General features: G+C 35.8%; 1 protein-coding gene across 2 annotated transcripts; it reads left to right on the top strand.

The window, feature by feature from the left end:
* The first annotated feature begins 9,700 nt into the window (after window positions 1-9,700).
* On the top strand, window positions 9,701-14,558 carry LOC145053527 (diacylglycerol kinase 4-like). Of its 2 annotated transcripts, XM_079001577.1 has the most exons (12): window positions 9,701-10,329; window positions 11,144-11,266; window positions 11,355-11,492; window positions 11,585-11,670; window positions 11,839-11,926; window positions 12,007-12,082; window positions 13,182-13,264; window positions 13,391-13,461; window positions 13,616-13,693; window positions 13,816-13,903; window positions 13,975-14,091; window positions 14,174-14,558. In XM_079001577.1, the coding sequence occupies exons 1-12, from the start codon at window positions 9,967-9,969 to the stop codon at window positions 14,342-14,344; spliced, it is 1,482 nt and encodes a 493-aa protein (XP_078857703.1). In that variant the 5' UTR covers window positions 9,701-9,966; the 3' UTR covers window positions 14,345-14,558. The 2 variants fall into 2 exon arrangements, with proteins under 2 accessions (XP_078857703.1, XP_078857704.1); XM_079001578.1 differs by lacking the exon at window positions 13,616-13,693.
* Window positions 14,559-22,165: the final 7,607 nt, after the last annotated feature.

Raw genomic sequence — 22,165 nt, 5'->3', positions numbered from 1 at the left:
AAATCATTTTATGGATTTATTAATTGTCCTTAATTAATTACTTAATTAAATTAATAATAATAAACTATAAGGATGTATTTTAAAATTTTCAAAAATATCAATTATTATTTGACATTAATCATTTCATTTAATTAAGATCTAGATTTACATCATATTAATTAACCAAAAACAACTAATTAGGTCAAATACTTATCTCCTAATTACTAGGTTTTTAATTTATCATCATAGATACACAAAAATCGGATTTGGAGGATAAGTATAGCAAGTACTTATCATATAAAAGCATATTAGGCAGATAAAGCAGAAAAATTTGGTTCTGACATTTTCACACGTCGTGTTAAGAGATCAACACGTCGTGTTGGGTGCCAACACATCGTTTTCTAAGAACACCACATAATTTTTGAAGAACAGAATGGCAATTATGTTTACTTCTCCTTGTTCAAGTTCAACATTGTATCAATTCAATAGAAAACTAAACCTACGCTCTGATACCACTGATGGAATTTTAGCATAACAAACAATCCTATGTGTGCATGCAACCCTAAATAATTTGATATTCGTTTTCTCTAATTGAATATACAAATTGAACAACAAAGTAGAAACCCTAGTACACTAGTATATAATCAAAATACACAATTAGGATTTAGTAAATCATACCTTAATTGATATGTAGTAGTAACAATGAAATCCTTGTGTTGTTGAAGCCTTGAGAGCAAGCACCACAAATGTCGCGCATCTAATAGTTCACACCCAACACTAGCAGTAGAAGAAGATTATGGAGAAGGAGAGGGGAGGCAAATTTTCAGTTGGAGTTCTCTATATAGAAGTGTCCGAAAATACCAGGGTTATATCCCTATTTATAGTGCAAATAGGAAACCCTATATAAGCCCAAATCCAAGATAATCTTAAATCAAATAATTATCCACTTTCCTGTTTATCCTCCTAGGACAATTCTAGAATTCCTTAGGCATGAAGAAATCATCCAATCCTTTAGGAAAAACCGTACATAGCCTATGGAGGGTTCTGGATTGCGTCTTGCTCAACTATTAAACAATTACAATTCAGCCCCTGCACTTTTAATTAGTTCTTTTAATCCTGAAATTAATTCCAATTATAGTTATGGGCTTAGACACCTAATCCAACATATTTTGGGAAAACTTACTTTATCATGGTCGATTGTGTGACATCCCCAAATTGACGGTCATTTTAAAAATTTTATTTATGCTTATTTGAAAATCAGAGTATTCATTTTAAAGAATAATATTGCGGAATTTGTTCCTAAAAAAACATGATAAACATATTATCAAAGCATTTCCGAAGAAATGTATTTTGTTTGTGTTAAAACTTTGGGATGTCATCGTCAATACAAAATCATAAGCATAAACAGACCTTACATTCATTACACTAGTGATCTACATCTCATTTGATCTCTCAGTGTAATGTAGCTTCGTATCGACACTTGTGATACAAATAAACTGAGTGGGTCAGGTTGAGAAACCTGGTGAATACATAGGAATTTCAATCCAACAATTTTATATTATATATATATATATATATATATATATATATATATATATATATATATGTGTGTGTGTGTGTGTTTAGAACTCATAACATATATAATTTCACCTAATATAAGCAATTTTTACCCCACCCCGTCGATCCTTACAATGACACGATCTACACTCTCGGATCTAAAATTAATCTCTTTACCTAATCCATACTCCCAGATCTAAAATTAATATCTTTACCTAAACCATACTCCCAGATCTAAAATTAACCTTTTTACCTAATCCATACCCCCGGATCTAAAATTAACCTCTTTACCTAATCCATAATCTCGGATCGGGCATGTCTAATCCATGCTCCCGGATCAATAACTATGCCCATTCCATACTCTCGGACTAAGGACAATTGACTATGTCTAATCTATGCTCTCGGATTAATGACAAATAACTATGTCCTCTCCATACTCTCGGACTAAGGACAAATGAGTATGTCTAGTCCATGCTCTCGGATTAATGACAAATAACTATGTCCTCTCCATACTCTCAAACTAAGGAAAAATGAATATGTCTAATCCATGCTCCCGAATTAATGATAAATAACTATGTCCTCTCAATGCTCTCGGAGTAAGGACAAATAACTATGTCTAATCCATGCTCTCGGATCAATGACAAGTTTTAAAGTTGTACTCTCCGTGTATATATCACTCGTACTCATAAGGAGATACTACCTAATATTTCTCTTAATTAATTTAGGTTTACTTTGTAGCCTAAATCATGTCTAAGAATGAAATTCATATGTGAATAAGGGTTTGGAATCTTACTTTACTTGTTATGTAGCAATAACAAGAACAATCCGTCCTTGACTCTTGAAAGCTTAGTGCCCCAAGTGTTGCACCTCTAATGGAGTCACAAACACCACTAGCAACAAAAAAGAATATGAGAGAGAGAGAGAGAGAAGAATAGCTTTCAAAAACGTCTAGGACTCTCCAAGAAATCATTGGGGGCATTCTAGGAGCCTTTGGGGTTCCTTTTATAGTTGAGGCTTCTAGGGTTATCAACTTGGAAACCCTAATTCCCTTGCTTAGGCCCTAAGCAACATATGGACTCCTTAATGGACAAGCCTTGGACGAAATCTTTATGGACTCTCATAGAGATTTCGTCCACACTATACCAATAAGGTCCATGAGCCCAAACTATAAATATTACTGATTTACATAATTAGTCCCTGTTAATTTAATCAGTCTTTTTTTTATCATCAAATTAATTCCAAATTAATTTCTGATCAATACTAATTAAATAATATGATTTTTCAATTAATATTATTCTTATAATATATTAATAAATCATAATAAATCCCCTTTCTCCATAATTCATCCTATTAGTTGCTAAGGTGAAGGCAACCCAAAAGGACCATGCTCATAATCGGGACAAGTACATACGAAAATAGTTATGGGCTTAGACACCTAATCCAACACTCATGTCGTATGATGCAACACTTAGAATCATGTATTTTAGAGTCAAATTCCAAAATGGAATCTACATTCCTTCATGTTCTAATGTGATATAATCACATTCTAGCATGTAACACTTCTAACTACAAGCTTCAACGATCGCGATACTTCTATTGATCGCTTCGATTATCTTTGGCTTCGATCTTCTGGCTTAAGTCAGATGTTACATCGAACTTGCTTCTCTAAAACATGTAACATACTCATCTTAGTCAGACTCGATTTGATATGACCACTAGGGTCGGAATACCAATCATCTTCTTAGCCATTACCGAAACGATGGTAAAGATATACATGAATAAAACAGAATCAGTTACTATCACCTTGGTAACCTTATGACTTTCCCTGATCCAAGTGTGAGTCTTGTGCTTCTAGTAGTATAGGCCTCTACTACCTTTCACACCTACTCATACTCGTCCCAAGTATTGTTTCTTAGTTCTCCAAGTTATTATCAGAAAAAAAAATTAACACATACAAATGTGTCCAACCAATCATATAATTTCCATAGACTCTACTAGGACTTCTTCCATGTGTATCTTCAATCATTAATTATGCTTCAACTCTATTGGTAGTCGAAATTCCAGATGATGGGATATCATCACAGATTGTACCAAAAATCTTTCTTTCTGCCAATCAAAAGTGTATATCTCCCATACTAGACGTATTATTTATTAGCCGCATTCTAAAGGCAAGATATCGCTCTTACGATATCTTCCTATAGGTATCATTCACTATCCTCACCTTTCTTATTTCCTTTATTTGCTCAGTCTGGTACGAGCCCCTATCATGACGTTCTATACACTGTAATACGTGTTCAAGACATGAAAAGTTTAGATAGAGAAGGTTTAGACGTGTAATCCTCCTTATTACTTCAAAAATTTACATGCCAGTTCTAACACTGTAATTAAACATTTAGAATCCTAAGCACATAAAATTTCCAGATCCGGTTGGCAACAGACCGTAGATCCGATCAATTAATGGCATCATAAAACATCACAAATCATTTAGCACATAAAAGCATTTTAGGCATCTTCCCTAAATAAGCTAGTGCTAGTGTAGATTCAGGTGTACTACCTAAAATATATTAGACACACTCAACTTACAATCATCGCTTAGCATTCTAAGTTTAAGTCTAGAAATAAATCCTTATTCCTTGTTCACTTAAACTAATCCTCTGATACATACCGTGACATCCCTAAATTCATGGTCATTTTAAAAATTGTATTTATGCTTATTTGAAACTCAAAGTATTCATTTTAAAGAATATATTGCGGAATTTATTCCCAGAAAAACATGATAAACTTATTATCAAAGCATTTCCGAAGAAATGTATTTTGTTTATATTAAAACTTTGGGATATCATCGTTAATACAGAAACATAAACATAAACAGACCTTACATTCATTTACACTAGTGACCTACATCTCCTTTAATCTCTCAGTGTAATGTAGCTTCATATCGACGCCTGTGATACAAATAAACTAAGTGGGCCAGGTTGGGAAACCTGGTGAGTACATAAGGATTTCAATCCCACAATGTTATAATATATATATATATATATATATATATGTGTGTGTGTGTGTGTGTGTGTTTTGGAACTTACAACATATACAATTTCACCTCATATAAACAATTTTTACACACTCCGTCGATCCTTACAATGACACCAGTATCTAAAATTAACCTCTTTACCTAATCCATACTCCCGGATCTAAAATTAACCTCTTTACTTAATCGATCTATACTCCCGGATCTAAAATTAACCTCTTTACCTAATCCATACTCCCGAATCAGGGTATGTCTAATCCATGCTCTCGGATCAATAACTATGCCTATTTCATACTCTCGCACTAGGGACAATTGACCATGTCTAATCAATGCTCCCAGATTAATGACAAATAATTATGTCCTCTCCATACTCTCGGACTAAGGAATGACTATGTCTAATCCATGCTCCCGAATTAATGACAAATAACTATGTGCTCTCCATACTCTCGGACTAAAGACAAATGACTATGTCTAATCTATGTTCCCGAATTAATGAAAAATAACTATGTCCTCTCCATACTCTCGAACTAAGGACAAATGACTAAGTCTAATCCATGCTATCGGATCATTGACAAGTTTTAAAGTTCTACTCTCCATGTATATCTCACTTGTGCTCATAAGGAGATACTACCCATATTCCTCTTAATTAATTTAGGTTTTCTCTGTATCCTAAATCATCATATTTTATCATATATGCTCTTAACACGTATTTCAGGCAATATCAAATATTTCACACACAAAAATATGTTTAATACTATAATCAATACTTGTATTAAAATCATATTCATGAAAGGGATTATGCACTCACACATAAACTCTTTAACATATATTTAACTCCTTAATATATATTTAATACTTTAATTAATACTTGTATTTAAATCATGTTCATGAAAGGGACTATGCACTCACTTGTTAAAGTGATGATTCCAAACTTGAGCAGCGCTTCGATTCTAACAATTCTATTATCCTTGGACGAAACCTAGTTTCATTACCGCTAGATTTTAGTCTAATATTTATAGCGACTATTTATGAGTAATATTTTTATAAGTGTTAAATAATACTTTTTAACCACTGTGTACAGACATGGGTCAGACATGAAACACTGGAGGGCATGACCATTTTGACAATATAGTGCTTCTGAAATCCAACAACCCTATGAGACCCTTTAAACCAGATTCCCCGTACCGCAAATAGTTAAAAGATATTATTCTAACAGTTTATATATTATATTTGTAATATATTTATTGTTTATAAGTTCATAATACCGATATTTAACTTAAATATAAACTATATTTAAAGTAGGGTAAGCATATCTCACTTACCGACGGTTTGACTAGGAACCGGGTTCTGCGGGGGCAGAACTTCCGAGCGGAAAAGCTCTTTTTCGGAGCCTTTTGGTGCTCCGGGGGCTTTCCTCTAGCACTTAGAAGTTACTAGAGGTTGGGGGAGGTTTAGAGAGAAGTTAGAGAGAGAGAGAGAGAGAGAGAGAGAGAGAGAGAGAAGGGTTGAGGTGTGAAGAAAATGAGTGAGCCTTGGATGGTATTTATAGGCGGAAAAATGGCTCAACTCGGCGAGTTCTTAGCCTCCTACTTGTCGAGTTGGCTGCCAAGTGTCACCATCTGGCGGCAATATGTAGGGAGGAAGCAATGGCTCAGATCGCGCCACGTCACCCACTTCACATAAGCCCATCCTGACTTCTAAATTCCGTAACTTTCAGATATGAACTCCATTTTCGACGTTCTTTATATCCACACGTAGACATCGACAAGATCTATAGCTCTCCTTTTGACTCCATCGACTAATTCTCGACCAATTTTAAATTTAACAGTAGTATAAAATTCATAATTTCTACATACGGACTCCATTTTCGACTTTATTTTTATCGTTGAGCTCCTATTAATGAGATCTTCAATTCTCATTTAGGATGTGTCGGCTAAAAATCGATCGATCTTAAAATTCGAATTTTGGGCTGCACACTACTATGCCAAATCTTAGAAAAATCATAACTTCCTCATACGAAGTCAGATTTGGACGTTCTTTTTATGCACGCTCTCGGTTTAACGTATACTATAACTTTTGTTTATATCCATAAGGCTAAAAAGTAATTTGTCAATAATTCACTTTTTACGTTAAACGGTGCCGTAAAACTTTGATGGACCATAACTTTTTCTTTATAACTCATATTTGGGGTTTTTTTATATGTATGGAACCCTTGTGACATATAATATAACTTGGTTAAGATTCTTCATTCTAAATAATCTTCCATCAAAAATTCATTTTTGACGCTTATTGTCTCTAAATTGACTAGCCTAAATCTGCGGGCGTTACAGATTCCATGCACCACACCCCTTTTCTTTTATTAGAAAACTCTTTTATAAAACATTTATCTTTGAAAAATATACCAAACCCTCAGTTTGAGTTCAGACAAACCCGAGAGTACGCTTGAATCCCTCAAACCAAGGCTCTGATACCAACTTGTAACATCCTAAAAATCAAGACCAAATTTTTTATCTTTTAGATTAATAAACCTATCTTTTAAAACATGTCCATGTAACCATAATAGAATCAAAGTGTAATCAAAACATCCAAATACATTAGAGTCAAATAAAGTGTGGAACAATGTGATGTGTGTGATGCGATCACTCCGAACTCTTCCCTTTGGATCCGGAAGTAACTGAAACATAAACTGAAAACCGTAAGCACGAAGCTTAGTGATTTCTCCAAGATACCACATACCATACATATCAAACACATAATGGGCTCTGCCTGTCATCGGGTTCCACCCGACATCGAGCCCCACTCGAAACAGATATATTAGTAAATAATGGGCTTCACTTGCCATCGGGCCCCGCCTGGTATATATACAAACACATAAACATATGTAAGAATCACAAAGATAAATAACATACAAGATAATTACTAGGCCCCTCCCGATATACATATAAACATATAACACATGCAAGAGTCGTGCAGACATCTAGCATCCTAATCATAAGAAACCACGGGTCGGAATTGGTGCCTTCGACCTGTCAAGCACAATGAGGACACTCACCTCAAGCTGTTGAATATCTAGGATAAAAGCTCGCACTATTGATTTGTACAAAGCCCCATGCTAACATCTTCAATAATACACAATTAATAATTAGGTCTTAACCCATAAGAAATAATCTAAATCAGTTGTTCAACATCCAAGGTAAAAGACCATTTTACCCTTTTTCCTACTTGGCCCAAATCAAGGCCCAACCCAATTAATTGCTTCTAAAAGCCCAAATTCCTAAAATGGCACCCAAAGCCCAATATGGCCCAATCTAAGAAGGCCCAATGTCCAAAAATAGCCCAAAGTCCATTGGGTGCCCAATATGGCCTAATCTAAGAAGGCCTAATGTCCAACAATAGCCCAAAATCAATAAATGATCCATTGGAGTTAAGGGGTCAAGCCCAATCAAAACATAGACCAAATAACCCAAGCCCACAATTCATTCGGCCCATAAAGTAGCATACACTCGGCGTACTAGGCTCGTACGTGCTATGTACACGATCGATCTAGAAACGGGCATGCACCTAGTACGCTCATCTTACCCAGGAGTATGCCTCGCGTACTAGCCTAATCCCAAACCTGTGGCCAAACGACTTAACCACTTCATAACTTATCATCCAATCCACAAAATAACATCATATTAAGGTCCTAACCCATACAATTGAAGGCTTTAAGCCTTTGCAAGGATAAAAACACACCAAGGTCTAATTCTAGCATCTTAACTTCATTAAGAGAAACACCAACCTTGCATGGTTGAACAAAACCCATCAAGTTATCATTTTTATGAACAAGGGACCTCAAAAAAGCCTAGATCTATCATCCCAAGTTGCTGAAGTATCCTATACTCCCAAACAACACTTAAAGGACCCAAAAATGCATAAACAAGACCCTAAACTAGATCTTGCATAAAAAATCATCAAGTTGAGAGCTTTATACCTCAAATGACTTAAGTTGATGATGGTTCTGGATCTACAAGCTCAAGCCACACCAAAGCAACCTCCAAGTGTTCTTCTTCCTTCAAATCACCAAAAACAACCATCAAATGTCTTTATGAAATGTACGGGTCCAGTCAAGCATATCCATATTTGTTTATTTGAAGGAATGATTACATTTTATAAGTTACAAACCCCGAATTATTAGTCAGGGTTTGTGTCAAGTGAAATAAATATATATATTTTTAATTTATTTAAATATATTTACTTTTAATTAATTTAAATAAGATGGAGTAGGTACGGTAATGTGAGGTGGAAGTGACATTGGAGTGTGTTTATTTAAATAAATTAAAAAATCAAGGGTAAAATAGTCTTTTTAGATAAGAGAGGGACCAATCGCGCAACAAAAACAAACAGTAGAGACCTTCCGAGTTAAAAAATAAATTAGAGACCAAATGTACAAATTACCCCAAACCATAGGGAGCATTTGTGTAATTTATTCTTTTTTTAATTGAAACTATTTTGTGTAATATTTGATTAGCATGTATAAGTCATTGTGTTTATTGAGTTTTATTTCCGTGTCGTATCTTGTTAACTGATGTGTAGAAATTTGAACATGGACACGGCACAATATGACATTGGTTTTTTTATACACGACGACACAAACATGTTTCGTTTATTATATTTTTGTAGTGTCGTGTTAACTTTAACTACACATAAACTCATATCTAATGATATCGTAATATATTTTTTATATTATTATATATTATTGTAGAAAAATGTGTGTTACCCCAGTCGAAATTTTTTGGTTCCACCACTGTCAACCGTGTGATTTTTATGTATTTAAAAGATCTTATTTTAGTTTTTACGATTAACCCAAAAAATTGTAGAATTAGTATTCAACAACCGGTTAGAATCCCACATATTTAAACGTATTCATATATTTAAAAAAAAAATTAAAACTATTAATATGAGATATAAAACATGTGAATTATATATATTTTTTAAATCAAAACTAATTCATTAAACAAGAAAAACATAATGCAATTTTTGTTTGTCGTTTACTATTATCAAAACCCTAGAATACCCTTGCAATACCCCGAATTAAAAAAACTTGATAAAACAAAAGCACCTGCCAAATAATCCAGCGACACACATCATATTATGGACGTGAACCGAAAGCACGAAAAAATAATCAAAAGAAAGAGCAGATTTTTAAACGGAACACCTCCGCCGGACTTCGAAAAACGACCTTCACCACCTACACGCCGGCCATATTTTTCACACACATTCTATATATCTATCCAGAAACCAAACGTCGATCTCAATTTTCTTCTTACTATATTCATTGTTTTCGATAATCTTGAGGTTCAAAGATCAAAGATTTCAGGGCCTTGCATTAAAAGATCGGAGGTTGAGTCGAATAAAAGAAAATGGCCTCATCGGGGCCGGAGCCCACGATGAATAAAAGCTCCAGTAAGTCAAAGGTGATAAAATCGATCAGGAGTTGTTCTTTGTCGGGAATGAAGGTTTCTAAAGATAAATTGAGGCAGAAGATCACGATGCCTGAGTATTTACGTCTTGCGATCAGTGACGCCATTAAGGCTAAAAATATCAACGCCGGAAAACACCATTTCGATGCTAACAAGCTCGCTGACTTTTCCGATGATGGTGGTGATAATCCTCCCCCCGTCGCCCCTGAATCGCCTTTGGTTGTTTTTGTTAATTCAAAGAGCGGTGGCCGCCATGGCTCTGATCTTTTATCCAAGTTGCCGGATCTCATGGGTGTAGAGCAGGTTTTATTTATTTCTTCTTTATCATCGTTACATTTTCATATGCATGTTTTATGTTAATTTCTATGTTGGTTAAGTATTTCATTTATTCGTCTCTATATACCTTAACTAATCTGTACTTTTCAGATTACAATGATCTTAATACTATCAGTTTCGGGTATTATGGTATTATGCCATTCATAGTTCTTTGATCTTCAACTGAACATATTGACACATTAATTACAAAAAAGAATTGAATTCAAGAAAATGGGGTATCACTTATGAGGGTTTTAAGCAATATGCATGTTTATGGGGACTTTTGTACTTTTTTGTGCAAAATGTCAAAAGAAGACTAAATTTAACAACAATGATGGTTGCTTTTGCATTTACATTTCCACACATTATACAAAAGCCCTAGATATTTAAAAGTATAAATTTTGTAAAACATTTTTGCAAAATTAAACAAATGTTAGTTAGCCCAAAGAGAAGCCAAATATAAAGCTCAAAAAGTAAACCGTTGTTCACTAACGCTAAAAGGAAGTAACATGACATGATTAGACTTAAAAAAAACATTTACATCTTTTGCACAAATAAGAGATTGGAAGCAAATTCATGTCGTACCTGAATTCCATATTTCTTGATGATAAAAGAAATTGCAATTTTTATCTAATTGACATTGTCATGTCCACCTAGTAAAGGGGACTTAATAGATCAAGATTACTACTTGTATTGTTGATACAAGATTATAATTTCAAGATTCTTTATCTTTACAAAAAATTTCGGCTACTTCATACTAGATTTTTGTTTTTTTTTTTTTAATTTTTTTTATGGGTGATAGGTCCTTGATCTTCAAAATATAAAACCTCATGAATTCGTTCAATACGGATTGGCTTGCTTGGAAAACTTTGCATCTCTTGGAGACACTTGTGCCAAAGAAACTCGTGAAAGATTAAGGATTGTGGTACATATCATCCTCATCAACCTTTCTTCCATAATCTCAACTTACATTCTATACAAATATATGCTCGTAATATCTTATAATTTGATAGGTTGCAGGAGGTGATGGGACAGTTGGTTGGGTCCTTGGGTGCCTCGGTGAGCTTCACAAACAGGGTCGCGATCCGGTCCCACCAACAGCAATTATCCCTCTTGGCACAGGAAACGACTTGTCTAGGAGTTTTGGATGGGTAATGCTATCATGTTTTCTTAATGAACTAAAAATCCCAATTTTTTTATAACCCTTTTTGATTTCTTGAAATGTTGTTCAACTTATATACAGGGAGGTTCGTTTCCTTTTAAATGGAAAACAGCCATAAAGAGGAGCCTTGACAGGGCCCTTGAAGCTCCACTTGGTTGTCTTGATACGTGAGTTGTAATTAATAACTTATAAAGCTTAAATATATATTGTTTATCGACTACTTTTACCATAGTTTTTAACTGATAATTGAGATGTTATTGGAGTAGCCTATAAGAGTACGTATATATAACTGCTATGAGTGATCATATATACGTGGATTGATTATTGTATTTCAGTTGGGAGCTTTTAATATCAATGCCGGCTGGTGAAGAATTGGATACCCCACATGCATTGAAAAAAACTGAAGTGGTTGCTCTTGATCAGGTTCGAAAATCGAAATCTAGCTAGTTGTGTGTGTGTGTATGACTTATGTAAGAGTAGAACTTTCATGGGTTTGTTTGCAGGATTTAGATATTGATGGGGAATTGCCTGAGAAAGTTTCTTGCTACGAAGGAGTCTTCTACAATTATTTTAGCATAGGTATTCTTTTTGTTTTTTATAGCATCGGAAAAAATCCTTCAATATCATATAGAAACCTATTATTTTAGTATTAGGACTAAAAGAGAAGTAGAGAACTAAAATGGTCAAGTATTATGCATATTTTCATGACTGTGATAGCACGGGGGTGTGGGATCTTTGTAAAAATAGTTAAAGGTTAAAATTTCAATACACACTTCAATATCATATAGAAACCTATTATTTTAGTATTAGGACTAAAAGAGAAGTAGAGAACTAAAATGGTCAAGTATTATGCATATTTTCATGACTGTGATAGCACGGGGGTGTGGGATCTTTGTAAAAATAGTTAAAGGTTAAAATTTCAATACACACTTCAATATCATATAGAAACCTATTATTTTAGTATTAGGACTAAAAGAGAAGTAGAGAACTAAAATGGTCAAGTATTATGCATATTTTCATGACTGTGATAGCACGGGGGTGTGGGATCTTTGTAAAAATAGTTAAAGGTTAAAATTTCAATACACACTTCAATATCATATAGAAACCTATTATTTTAGTATTAGGACTAAAAGAGAAGTAGAGAACTAAAATGGTCAAGTATTATGCATACTTTCAATTCCAATGTGAATTGGGCTCTTAATTATAATACCTACCTAATTGCTCTAATACATCTCAAGCCGCTATATTTATATATTTATACATATAAAATACAAGCAAAGAATTAAGACCAGAGGGAATGGGTACGGCCTGGACCGCACTCTCCTTGCCACATAAGCACAAACACCACCTGTGGATGCGGTAGAGAGTGCTCTGCACTCTTCTAAGGTAGCACTCCTTCAAACAACCTTCTAACAATGTGATTGGTTGCTTTTTCTTCCCTCTCTCTCATTGGTCCCTTTTATTTATTAAAAAAAATTACCCAAGTGTGACATCACTCCTTGGGTGTGGTATTAAACCACACTTTTGTGGTAATGAGTGAGGTGGCGCCTACGTGTCACTGCGGTTTTATGAGGGAGTGCAGCACCACTCCCTCCAGCCTAAGTAACTAACTAATGACGTGGTATTCTGGCCTACAAATAATGGCGCGGATCTTTTACATATTACGTGATGCCTGCAGGAATGGACGCCCAAGTGGCTTACGGTTTCCATAATCTACGGAATGAGAAACCGTATCTTGCAAAAGGTCGTATTGCAAACAAGGTTCGAATTTAAGTTGGTTTCTTATACATTTCCATCGTTCATGAAGACATATATTTTCAGTTCAAAACTTCAATATTTGAAAACTTGTATATATATTAGATTTTCGGACTATCTTTCTTGTGACAGATAATTTACTCCGGATATAGTGCCAAACAAGGATGGTTTTTCACGCCTTGTATGACCGACCCGAGCTTGAGGTAGTTTTGTAGTATTAATTTAGTCATCTTGCTTGATAAAATTTAAACCTAAAACACTAAAATGTTGGAACATTGGGTGATTTAAACGTTGTAAATTGTACTTTTTTTTGTAAAAGAACAACTGGAAAATGCATATAATTGCTGACTTTGGCAGGGGACTAAACAACATTTTAAGGATGCATATTAAAAGGTTAAACAACCCAACTTGGGAACTAATTCCACTTCCCTCTAGGTAAAGTTATTTCATGGAAGCACAAATTAAACGATCAATTATTTGAAGAAAAAAATGAACACCATGCACCACTTCCGATCTTTTTACTTATATATGACTTATGCATCAACATATTTGAGCAGTATTAGGTCCATAGTCGCTTTGAATCTTCATAGCTATGCAAGTGGAAGGAATCCATGGGGTAACTTGAAGCCCGAGTATCTAGAAAAGGTAACATCCCATTTTAGCAATAGAAATAATGAGGGAACCTCATTTAGTGTTTGCATCTTTTATGAATACAGAAAGGTTTTGTGGAGGCTAATTCAGACGATGGTCTATTGGAAATTTTCGGATTTAAACAAGGATGGCATGCATCATTTGTTATGGTCGACTTAATATCAGCAAAACACATTGCACAGGTAAAAAAAAAGCGTTATTCTAATCAAGAAACATTATGGCGATCTTTTCATTCATGGTTTCCACCTACAACTTTTTGGTCAGGCAGCAGCAATTGGATTTGAGATAAGAGGTGGAATGTGGGAAGAAGGTTTCATGCAAATGGATGGTGAACCATGGAAACAACCCATGGACACTGATTATTCAACATTTGTAGACATAAAAAGGGTTCCATTTCAGTCTATCATGATTAAAGGGGAGAATAGTCGTTCTTGAGGCTCCGTTTGTTATGTAAAATAGGATAGGAAAAATTTATGTTGTACTATGTTCTAGAGTTTGAAACCAAGGCCATGGGACAAAAACCGCATTTTTTGTTCTAATCAAAAAGTTGGAACAAGATATGATATGGACTTGTTTTTGATATGTAACAAAGGGATAGATGTCCTCCTCATCCTCATAATTCAAAAAAATGATAATGTTTGAGCTTTAATTAGTTTCAAATATAAATAACGACTAAATATGTCAAAGTTATTTCCCTAAAGATTGAAAGATGGTCATAGAAGCAAGCTCGATTTCTTCTTTATCAAAACAAATATAATTTAATTTATAGTTTTTAAACATTAGAAATAAAGTTAATAAAAATTAGTATGTATAACTAAAATTATGTAAGCGACATGTATCTTGTATAAAACGGTGAAATTTTATTTTAATTTGAACAATACAAAAAATAACGTTTCAGGTTTTAATATTTTTATAAACTAATTAAAATCTAAAACATGGATACGAAAAGGTGTGAAAGTTTGGATTGAAGAAAACATATCGGCAACAAAAGGCTTTGATAATTCTACATTTATTTATTTAATTTCTTTTTTTTTTTTAAACAAATGTTCTACTTCTAAATTACACCCTAATTCCAATTATATCCATAAAAAGACTTGAACCATTGATCTCAAAGAGAAAGTCATACCGCTAGGATAATTCTTTTGATAATTTTTTTTGGTAATATTAAATTGTCAACCTTATAGCTTAAATGATAATGGTAATGTTTTTCTTTATCAATCTATTTACTACACACATTACTTGTAAATTTATTACTATATGTAACATAAATTGATTGTTACCATATTTAATAGATGTATATGAGTATTAAGTTGATCGGCACCCTTTTAATATCACATATTTAATTTTAATAAAAGAAGTTTTTAAGGGTTGTATATGGTTGACTAAAATCAAAATGATTTAATAAATATTTGTAAAATAATGGCCAAATTCCAATTTAAATACATAAAGTATAAAATACATTAGTTTTCAATTCTTTTTAATATGTAATTATGTATGTCTAGATGGTTCAATAAGTTCAAGCAGTTCGTGTTTTAACCAATGTTTTAAAACCGGGTTTTTAGTTCAACCGATAAGATGACCGGTTCTCGGTTTAACCGTTTCGACCGTCGGTTTAACCGGTTTCTATAACTTTCAATATTTTTCCTATTTACATACACATATATATACATCCACAAGTTTGAACATTAAAAATACACATAAATACAGTTAAAGATCAATCTCAAATACAAAAAACACATAATCATAAGTTTTACATAAATCAACGTACATCAAAAAATAAAATAGACTATAATATATAAATAAAATATAGTTTTAGATGAATACAAACACATTAAAAAAACTTTATAATATTAATCATGTGTTTTTATTCAAAAAAATCTAAATAGATGTAAAAAAACTAAAGTTTGTTTTGAAAATAATTCATTTCCATGTGTATTTATTTAACTGGTTCAACCGGTTTAATTTAACCGGTTCAACCGAATTTTTGTAAAAACTGACCATTTCATTCATAAATAAACTTAAAATCGGTGTTAGTTTAACCGTTTCTTCCTCTGGTTCTCGGTCCAACCGTTTCGACCGGCCGGTTCAAACCGCTTTTAAAACATTGGTTTTGACAACTCACCCATTCCTCATAGATCAAAATTCAATTTCGAAGCATCTAATCCAGATTACAATTTCTTTTATTTTCAGTGGTAGTTAATTTGGAAATTTTCTTTTTTAATTTAAGAAACTGAAAAATCATTGTTTATTTTTTTTTCTTAAAAAAAAAACACTTATATAAAAATAAAAATAAAAACATAAAAACGCAAAAAACATCATTATTATATTATATCACGGTTTTGTATATCCATTAAGTATTATATCTAAAAAAAAAATGTTTGAATGGATAAATAATATATGAACATGTACATACAAAAACCGATTATTTTTTAAGATAACTAAAGTGTGAATATAAATAATGACTTACCCTTATATATTGAATTGTTGTGGAATGAAGAATTGATGTAACTCAAACTAATAATGACGTTTTATTTAATATAAACAATGATATAAATGGAATAATATATAAGTGAGAAAATAACAAAATTAGCCAAATTCATTAATTATTTTACAAATTTAGCCAAAAAAAAAAAATAAGAATTACAATTTTGACCATGAAAATCGCAGATAGGATTTGTCCATCTGCGATTTTGACACCCCATCTACGAATGTATTAGTGGCTAAAGCTGTGTTTTAGCCACTTGTACATTTGCAGATGATTTTTTTTTTTGTATATATATAGGGTTTTAGCAGGCTTAAATGTTCATCTGCGATTTCCTCTGCATTTCATCTGTGAATTTGTTATTTTTTATTTTTTTTTAAATTTTGACTATAAAATCAATTGGTTTGACTACAGAATAACTTTACTATATATAAACTTTTGTAGAAAATTATCAATTTAATTGTTATTTCTTTTGGAAATTTCTATAAAATCTCTCTAAAAAAATAATTGGATATCTGATTTGTCTTGTAACCAGTGGGAGATGACAAGTTATTGAAACAAATCTGGAATACGTATGTCCACAGGGAGGTATTTCTGAATTCGCGTTGATATTTTCTGAGTATATTAGTTATAGTGAATTTGTATCTTTGGTAAGAAGCAAAATTGGTTTGTTAGACAAATATAGAATTAGACTTCGTTTCCATCATCCTGAATTGAAATATTATATAGCTATAGTTGAAGATATGGATGATAGAATGTTGATAAATGTAATCAAATGTAGCGGAGGAAGGGCTGTGAAAGTGTTTGTTGTGGTTGATGAAGGAGATTCGGTTAATAAGGCTGGTGATAGTGGAAATCAGCCGGTTGGTACTGTATGCAGCTATAAAGGGAGCAACGATCCGATAGGTACTTTCAATACTCCCAGTGTACCTCATTTCATAGTGTTGCTAAAAATGTTAATGTTAGTTATTCACCTATTAACTATGTGGATCCTGAGAATTACAAATATATTGGTGATGATGATGTTGGTACATATCTTAATGACGTGGGTGGTCGTTGTGTTGATGTTCCCGAACAAGAAGTTAAAGTTAAGAATAAGCGTGTAGTAGATAAAAGTAAAAAGAAAAAATGTATGCGTCAAAAAGATGAAAAAAATATTTTTACGGGGATTATGTTGATGTTGCTGATGTATGTTTAGATATAACCAACTTAAAAAGCAATTCAGATGGAGATGAGTTGGGTGATGAGGTCAAAGCTAAGTTTCCCGATAACCTTTTTTACGGTATGCCCCCTCTACCAGAATGTCCAGTTGATATTAATGAAGAAATCCCAACACAGATGGTAGACATCAATCTTCAAAATATTGAATGTGAGAGTCTATTTAAGAACAAAGAACTTTTAAAGCGGTGTATTGGTAAAAAATGTCTTCGAGAAGGTTTTCAGACAAGGAGAAGTAGATCCACCAAATCAAGGTATGAGGCTGTGTGGGCTTCGAAAAATTGTTCTTTGTTACTAAGAGCAACACAATTAAAAATTCTGATGGACTTTTCCAAGTGAATAAATTTGTTGATGTACACACTTGTTCTTCAACAATTTTGCAACCTAATCACCGACAAGCAAACAAATATGTTTTGGGTGAATATCTTGCTGATGTTTTAGCTGAAGATTATAGTAGAGTTTATCAGGGAAAAGATATTGTTAGTGATATGAATGCTCAATTGAATATCAATATCTCATACCATCAGGCATGGTGTGCGTAGCAATATGTATTGTTGTCGTTAAGGGGTACGAAAGAGGATTCTTTTACCAAACTTCCGACTTATTTCCACAATTTGGCCAAACATAATCCGGGTACGGTGACACATATTAAAACAGATGGTGATGATCGCTTTGAGTTTTTGTACGTCACACTTGGTTGTACGGTTAGTATTTTAATATTCTATTATTTTTTCCATTTTTTATTGTATTTGAATAGATATACAATGTATTGTAGGTACGCGCTTTTGTCCATTTCTGTAAACCGACCATTGTAGTAGATGGAGCCCACCAAAAGGGCGAGTTCAAAGGAACCATGTTACTTGCAGTTACTAAGGACGGTGTAACATCCCAGAATATCAAGAGTAAAGTTGAAGGGCTAAAAGAGTAAATTGGGAAGGGGAACTCGGCGAGTCCATGGGTGGACTCGGCGAGTAGGGTCGCGACATTGGTCGCATGTTAAGTGGCTGACTCGGCGAGTCGGAGGCTGGATTCGGCGAGTAGGCGCTGAGTGGAGAAAACCCTAAACCCGGAGGATGAGCCATATTTAAAGAACATTATACCCTCTCCCCAGCCTCTTTACCCTCTGTTGAAGTCCAGAAAGCCCTGAGGCGCGATTTTGAGGGATTAGATTGCATTTGGAGCTTGAAGAAGTGATTGTTGAAGGAATCTTGAAGGAGAAGAGACTTGGGTCAAATGGCTTTGCAAGGATTCGGATTAATCTTCTCTTGGAGCTTCCTTTTGAGGTATTACTTAATTGTTTGAGCTGCTATTATCTAGATTCGTCATTTTGGAGGTGTTAGAGATCATATCTTTTGATGTATTGGAGTTTAGAGGTTAGATCTGAGGTTGCTACCTCAGATCTGGAATGGAGAAGGGTTAGAATGCATAAAAGTCCCTATTTTTAAGTGATTGAAAGAGCTACCTTGTCCCAAACCCAAACCCTAGAGTGAAAATGCCTAGATCTCCTTGGATTCACGTAAAGTTTGCCACTTTACGTGATGGATGGCCTTAGGAAGGGTAGATCTATGGTTTGGATCATCTGCATGGCTTGAAAAGCCTCAGTATGGATTCAGACCCGGTGGTGCTCGACGAGTCACATGGGTAGACTCGGCGAGTTGCTTGAAGATAGGTTGAAACTCGGTGAGTTGGAAGAACAACTCGGCGAGTTGGTTGAAGATGGCCTGGAACTCGGCGAGTTGGAAGAACAACTCGGCGAGTAAGTTGAAGATAGCCTTAGACTCGACGAGTCTGTTCTTGGACACCTCGATGAGGTGAGAATCGGTGAGTCAAGGGATGACTCGATGAGTTGTGTGTGAGTGGACTCAGAGTTGTTGGACTCGGCGAGTTGAGTCGCAGATTGGGGAAATTCTGAGCATAGGGACTCGGCGAGTCATCGGGTTGACTCGGCGAGTAAAGTCAGTCAGGGGTATACTTTGACTTTGACCAAGGGTTGACCAGTTGACTTCCAAGGGCATTTTGGTAATTGTTGGATATTGTTTTGAGTTCAGTGTTTTGGTGGTTTGCCAGTGGTGGAGATCGTATCAGTGATCGGAGCAGCTTGGGTTATCTGTTCAGTCGGCAGTTTCGAGGTGAGTTATCCTCACTATATCATCAGGGTCTAAGGCACCAAGGCCGTCCCTTTATCGGATTGAGATCCGGGTATTTGTTGTTATGTTATTGCTTTGATATGTTTGCATCCTGGTAGCTAGGATGGTATATGTTAGAGACCTAGTTAAGGTCGGTTCCCTGATATGTAGGGTGATGCTATGCTAGTGACCGGTTAGGTCGGTATCCTGGTTACGATTATGATATGTTATGTGATCTGTTTGATCGGCTTGTTGAATGTGAATTGCTATATGATTGTATGTTTATGTGCACATGGTTGTTTGGACTGGAGTTGGGTTGAGGCAGGTCCTGCTTTGTGCTGTAGGCCAAGATACCCAGGGCGGACCGGTTGTCCCGAAGGCCCAGCGAGCGGTCCAGATAGGCTGTAGGCCCCAAGAGGGCGGACCAGACGTGCCGAGGCTCAGAGAGTGGACCAAGCCGACTGAAGGCCCGGTGCGGGCGGACCAGTCATACTGTAGACTCAGAGAGTGGACCAGGTGGATTGAAGGCCCGGTGCGGGCGGACCAATCACTCTGCAGACTCAATGTATATGGCTAGATTCGGAGGGTGGACCAGGTGGACTGTTGGGCGGTGCGGCGGACCAGTCTCACAGTAGACCCGAAGTGCATGGTTGTTCTGTGTTCTGATATGTTATGTATGCTATGTATGATATGGGCCGGAAGGCATTATGATTTGGACCGGAAGGTCGTAGCCTGGAAAGGCATATGTGTGGTTGGTATTTTGGGGATATCTCACTAAGCTTTCGGCTTACAGTTGTGGTTTAATGTTTTTCAGGTTCTTCAGGAGACTGTGGCAAGGCGAAGGCGTGATCGTACCGCTCCTCATGTTTATGTTGTGATGTGATTCTGGGAATACGCTAAACAAATTGTATTGAAAACATTTTTGTAATAATTTAATGAAATCAGGTTGTTTTTGAAAAATTTAAATTGGTTGGAATTTTTCTGTCGTTACAAGTTGGTATCAGAGCCTTGGTTTGAGTGAATTGGAGGAACACTCGTGTGACTTCAGTCTCAAATCGAGGAGAGTTTTCAAAAGAGAATTTAAAATGGTTTTCAAAATGAGTAAAGGAGGACGCGGAGGTACGATCTGCCGGAGCCAGTAAGTAACCCCAAAATACCATACATGATATTTGTTTTTGAGCTTTGATAGAACCACATGCTAGTGCTAGGCTAGGGATCTTCCGGATTTCATGATAATGTTGCTTGATTTTTGATGCCTGTTAGCTTAGGGTTTCCTTGTGGGAGATTTCTAGTGCTCCTCTAGTAGTGAGGGTTGAGCGTTTGTTATGCATGTTTTTACTAGGGTGTTGTGGTAGTACTTCATACAAATATGGGTAGGTGTGGAAGGTAGTATGGGCCCGTATTACTGAAAGCACAGGACCCATACGCGTATCAGGGAAACCATGACCTTTAGGGTTGGGTTGAGAGTTGGTTCCCGGGTTAGTGGGAAGTGTCGGAGATTTTGTGGTATTTTTCAGTATGGAGATTCTGAGGCATGCTGGGAGTGGATCTGGGTCAGGATCGGGAGCAGGAGAGGGAGTTCCAGGCGGGTCATTACCGCCCGAGGTTATTGGTCAGATGAGCACGTGCGAGTTGGATGCGAGGATTCGTGAGATCCTGCATGATGAGGTTGTTGCGATGTTCCGGGCTGAGTTGCCGGAACTGTTTGGGTCGATCAAGACCGCCATGGTTGAGTATTTTGATGAGCGCTATGCAACTCTCGCGGAGACGGCTGCCGCGGCGGCTACAACGGCTGTAGCAGCGGCAGGGGGAGGAGCTGGTCGGGGTTTTCAGTATCGGGACTTCGATAATACGAAGCCTCCCACTTTTGATGGAGTGCAGGACCCGATTGTTGCTATGAGATGGTTATCGGACGTGGAGGGGTGTTTCTTCACGTGTTCCTGCCCTGTTGATCAGAGGGTGAGGTGTGCTATGAACCTGTTGAGGCTCGGGGCGAAGGATTGTGGAGATTGACCACGGGGTCATATTCGGATGCGCAGAGGGCTGCGGTTTCATGGGATCAGTTCAGAGAGATGTTCAACACTCGTTATGTTCCGCGAGTTGAGAGAGAGAGATTGGCTCAGGAGTTCCTTGAGCTGAAGAAGGGTTCGGAGTTGGTGACTGAGATCACCAGGATGTTCACTGAGAGGGCGATGTTCTGCCCTGAGTTCGCTTCGGAGCAGGCTCAGATGTCTCAATATCTGAGCATGCTCAAGAGGGATATCAGACAGTTTATGTCTACGCAGAGATGCGAGACTTTGTTGGAGTTGCAGGAGGCCGCCAGGCGGCGTGAGTTAGAGATTGAGTTGCAGTTGCGTGAGCTGAGGCAGGCTCCGATGCAGTCGCAGCCGGCGCCAAAACGGTCCAAGACCGTTGATTCTAGAATGGGAG

The sequence above is a fragment of the Lactuca serriola genome, chromosome 5 (assembly GCF_051521515.1).
Source record: "Lactuca serriola cultivar US96UC23 chromosome 5, Lser_US96UC23_V15, whole genome shotgun sequence".
NCBI lineage: Eukaryota > Viridiplantae > Streptophyta > Magnoliopsida > Asterales > Asteraceae > Lactuca > Lactuca serriola.
Note: the sequence above shows the minus strand (reverse complement) of the source record. Positions and strands in the feature narration are given on the sequence as shown.

Excerpts from the sequence above, each read along its gene's own strand:
- LOC145053527 (XM_079001577.1), top strand. The coding sequence starts at position 9,967 with ATGGCCTCATCGGGGCCGGAGCCCACGATGAATAAAAGCTCCAGTAAG. Across the intron at positions 11,267-11,354 it reads GTGAAAGATTAAGGATTGTG|GTTGCAGGAGGTGATGGGAC; the intron begins GTACATATCATC and ends ATAATTTGATAG. Across the intron at positions 11,927-12,006 it reads AAGTGGTTGCTCTTGATCAG|GATTTAGATATTGATGGGGA; the intron begins GTTCGAAAATCG and ends GTTTGTTTGCAG.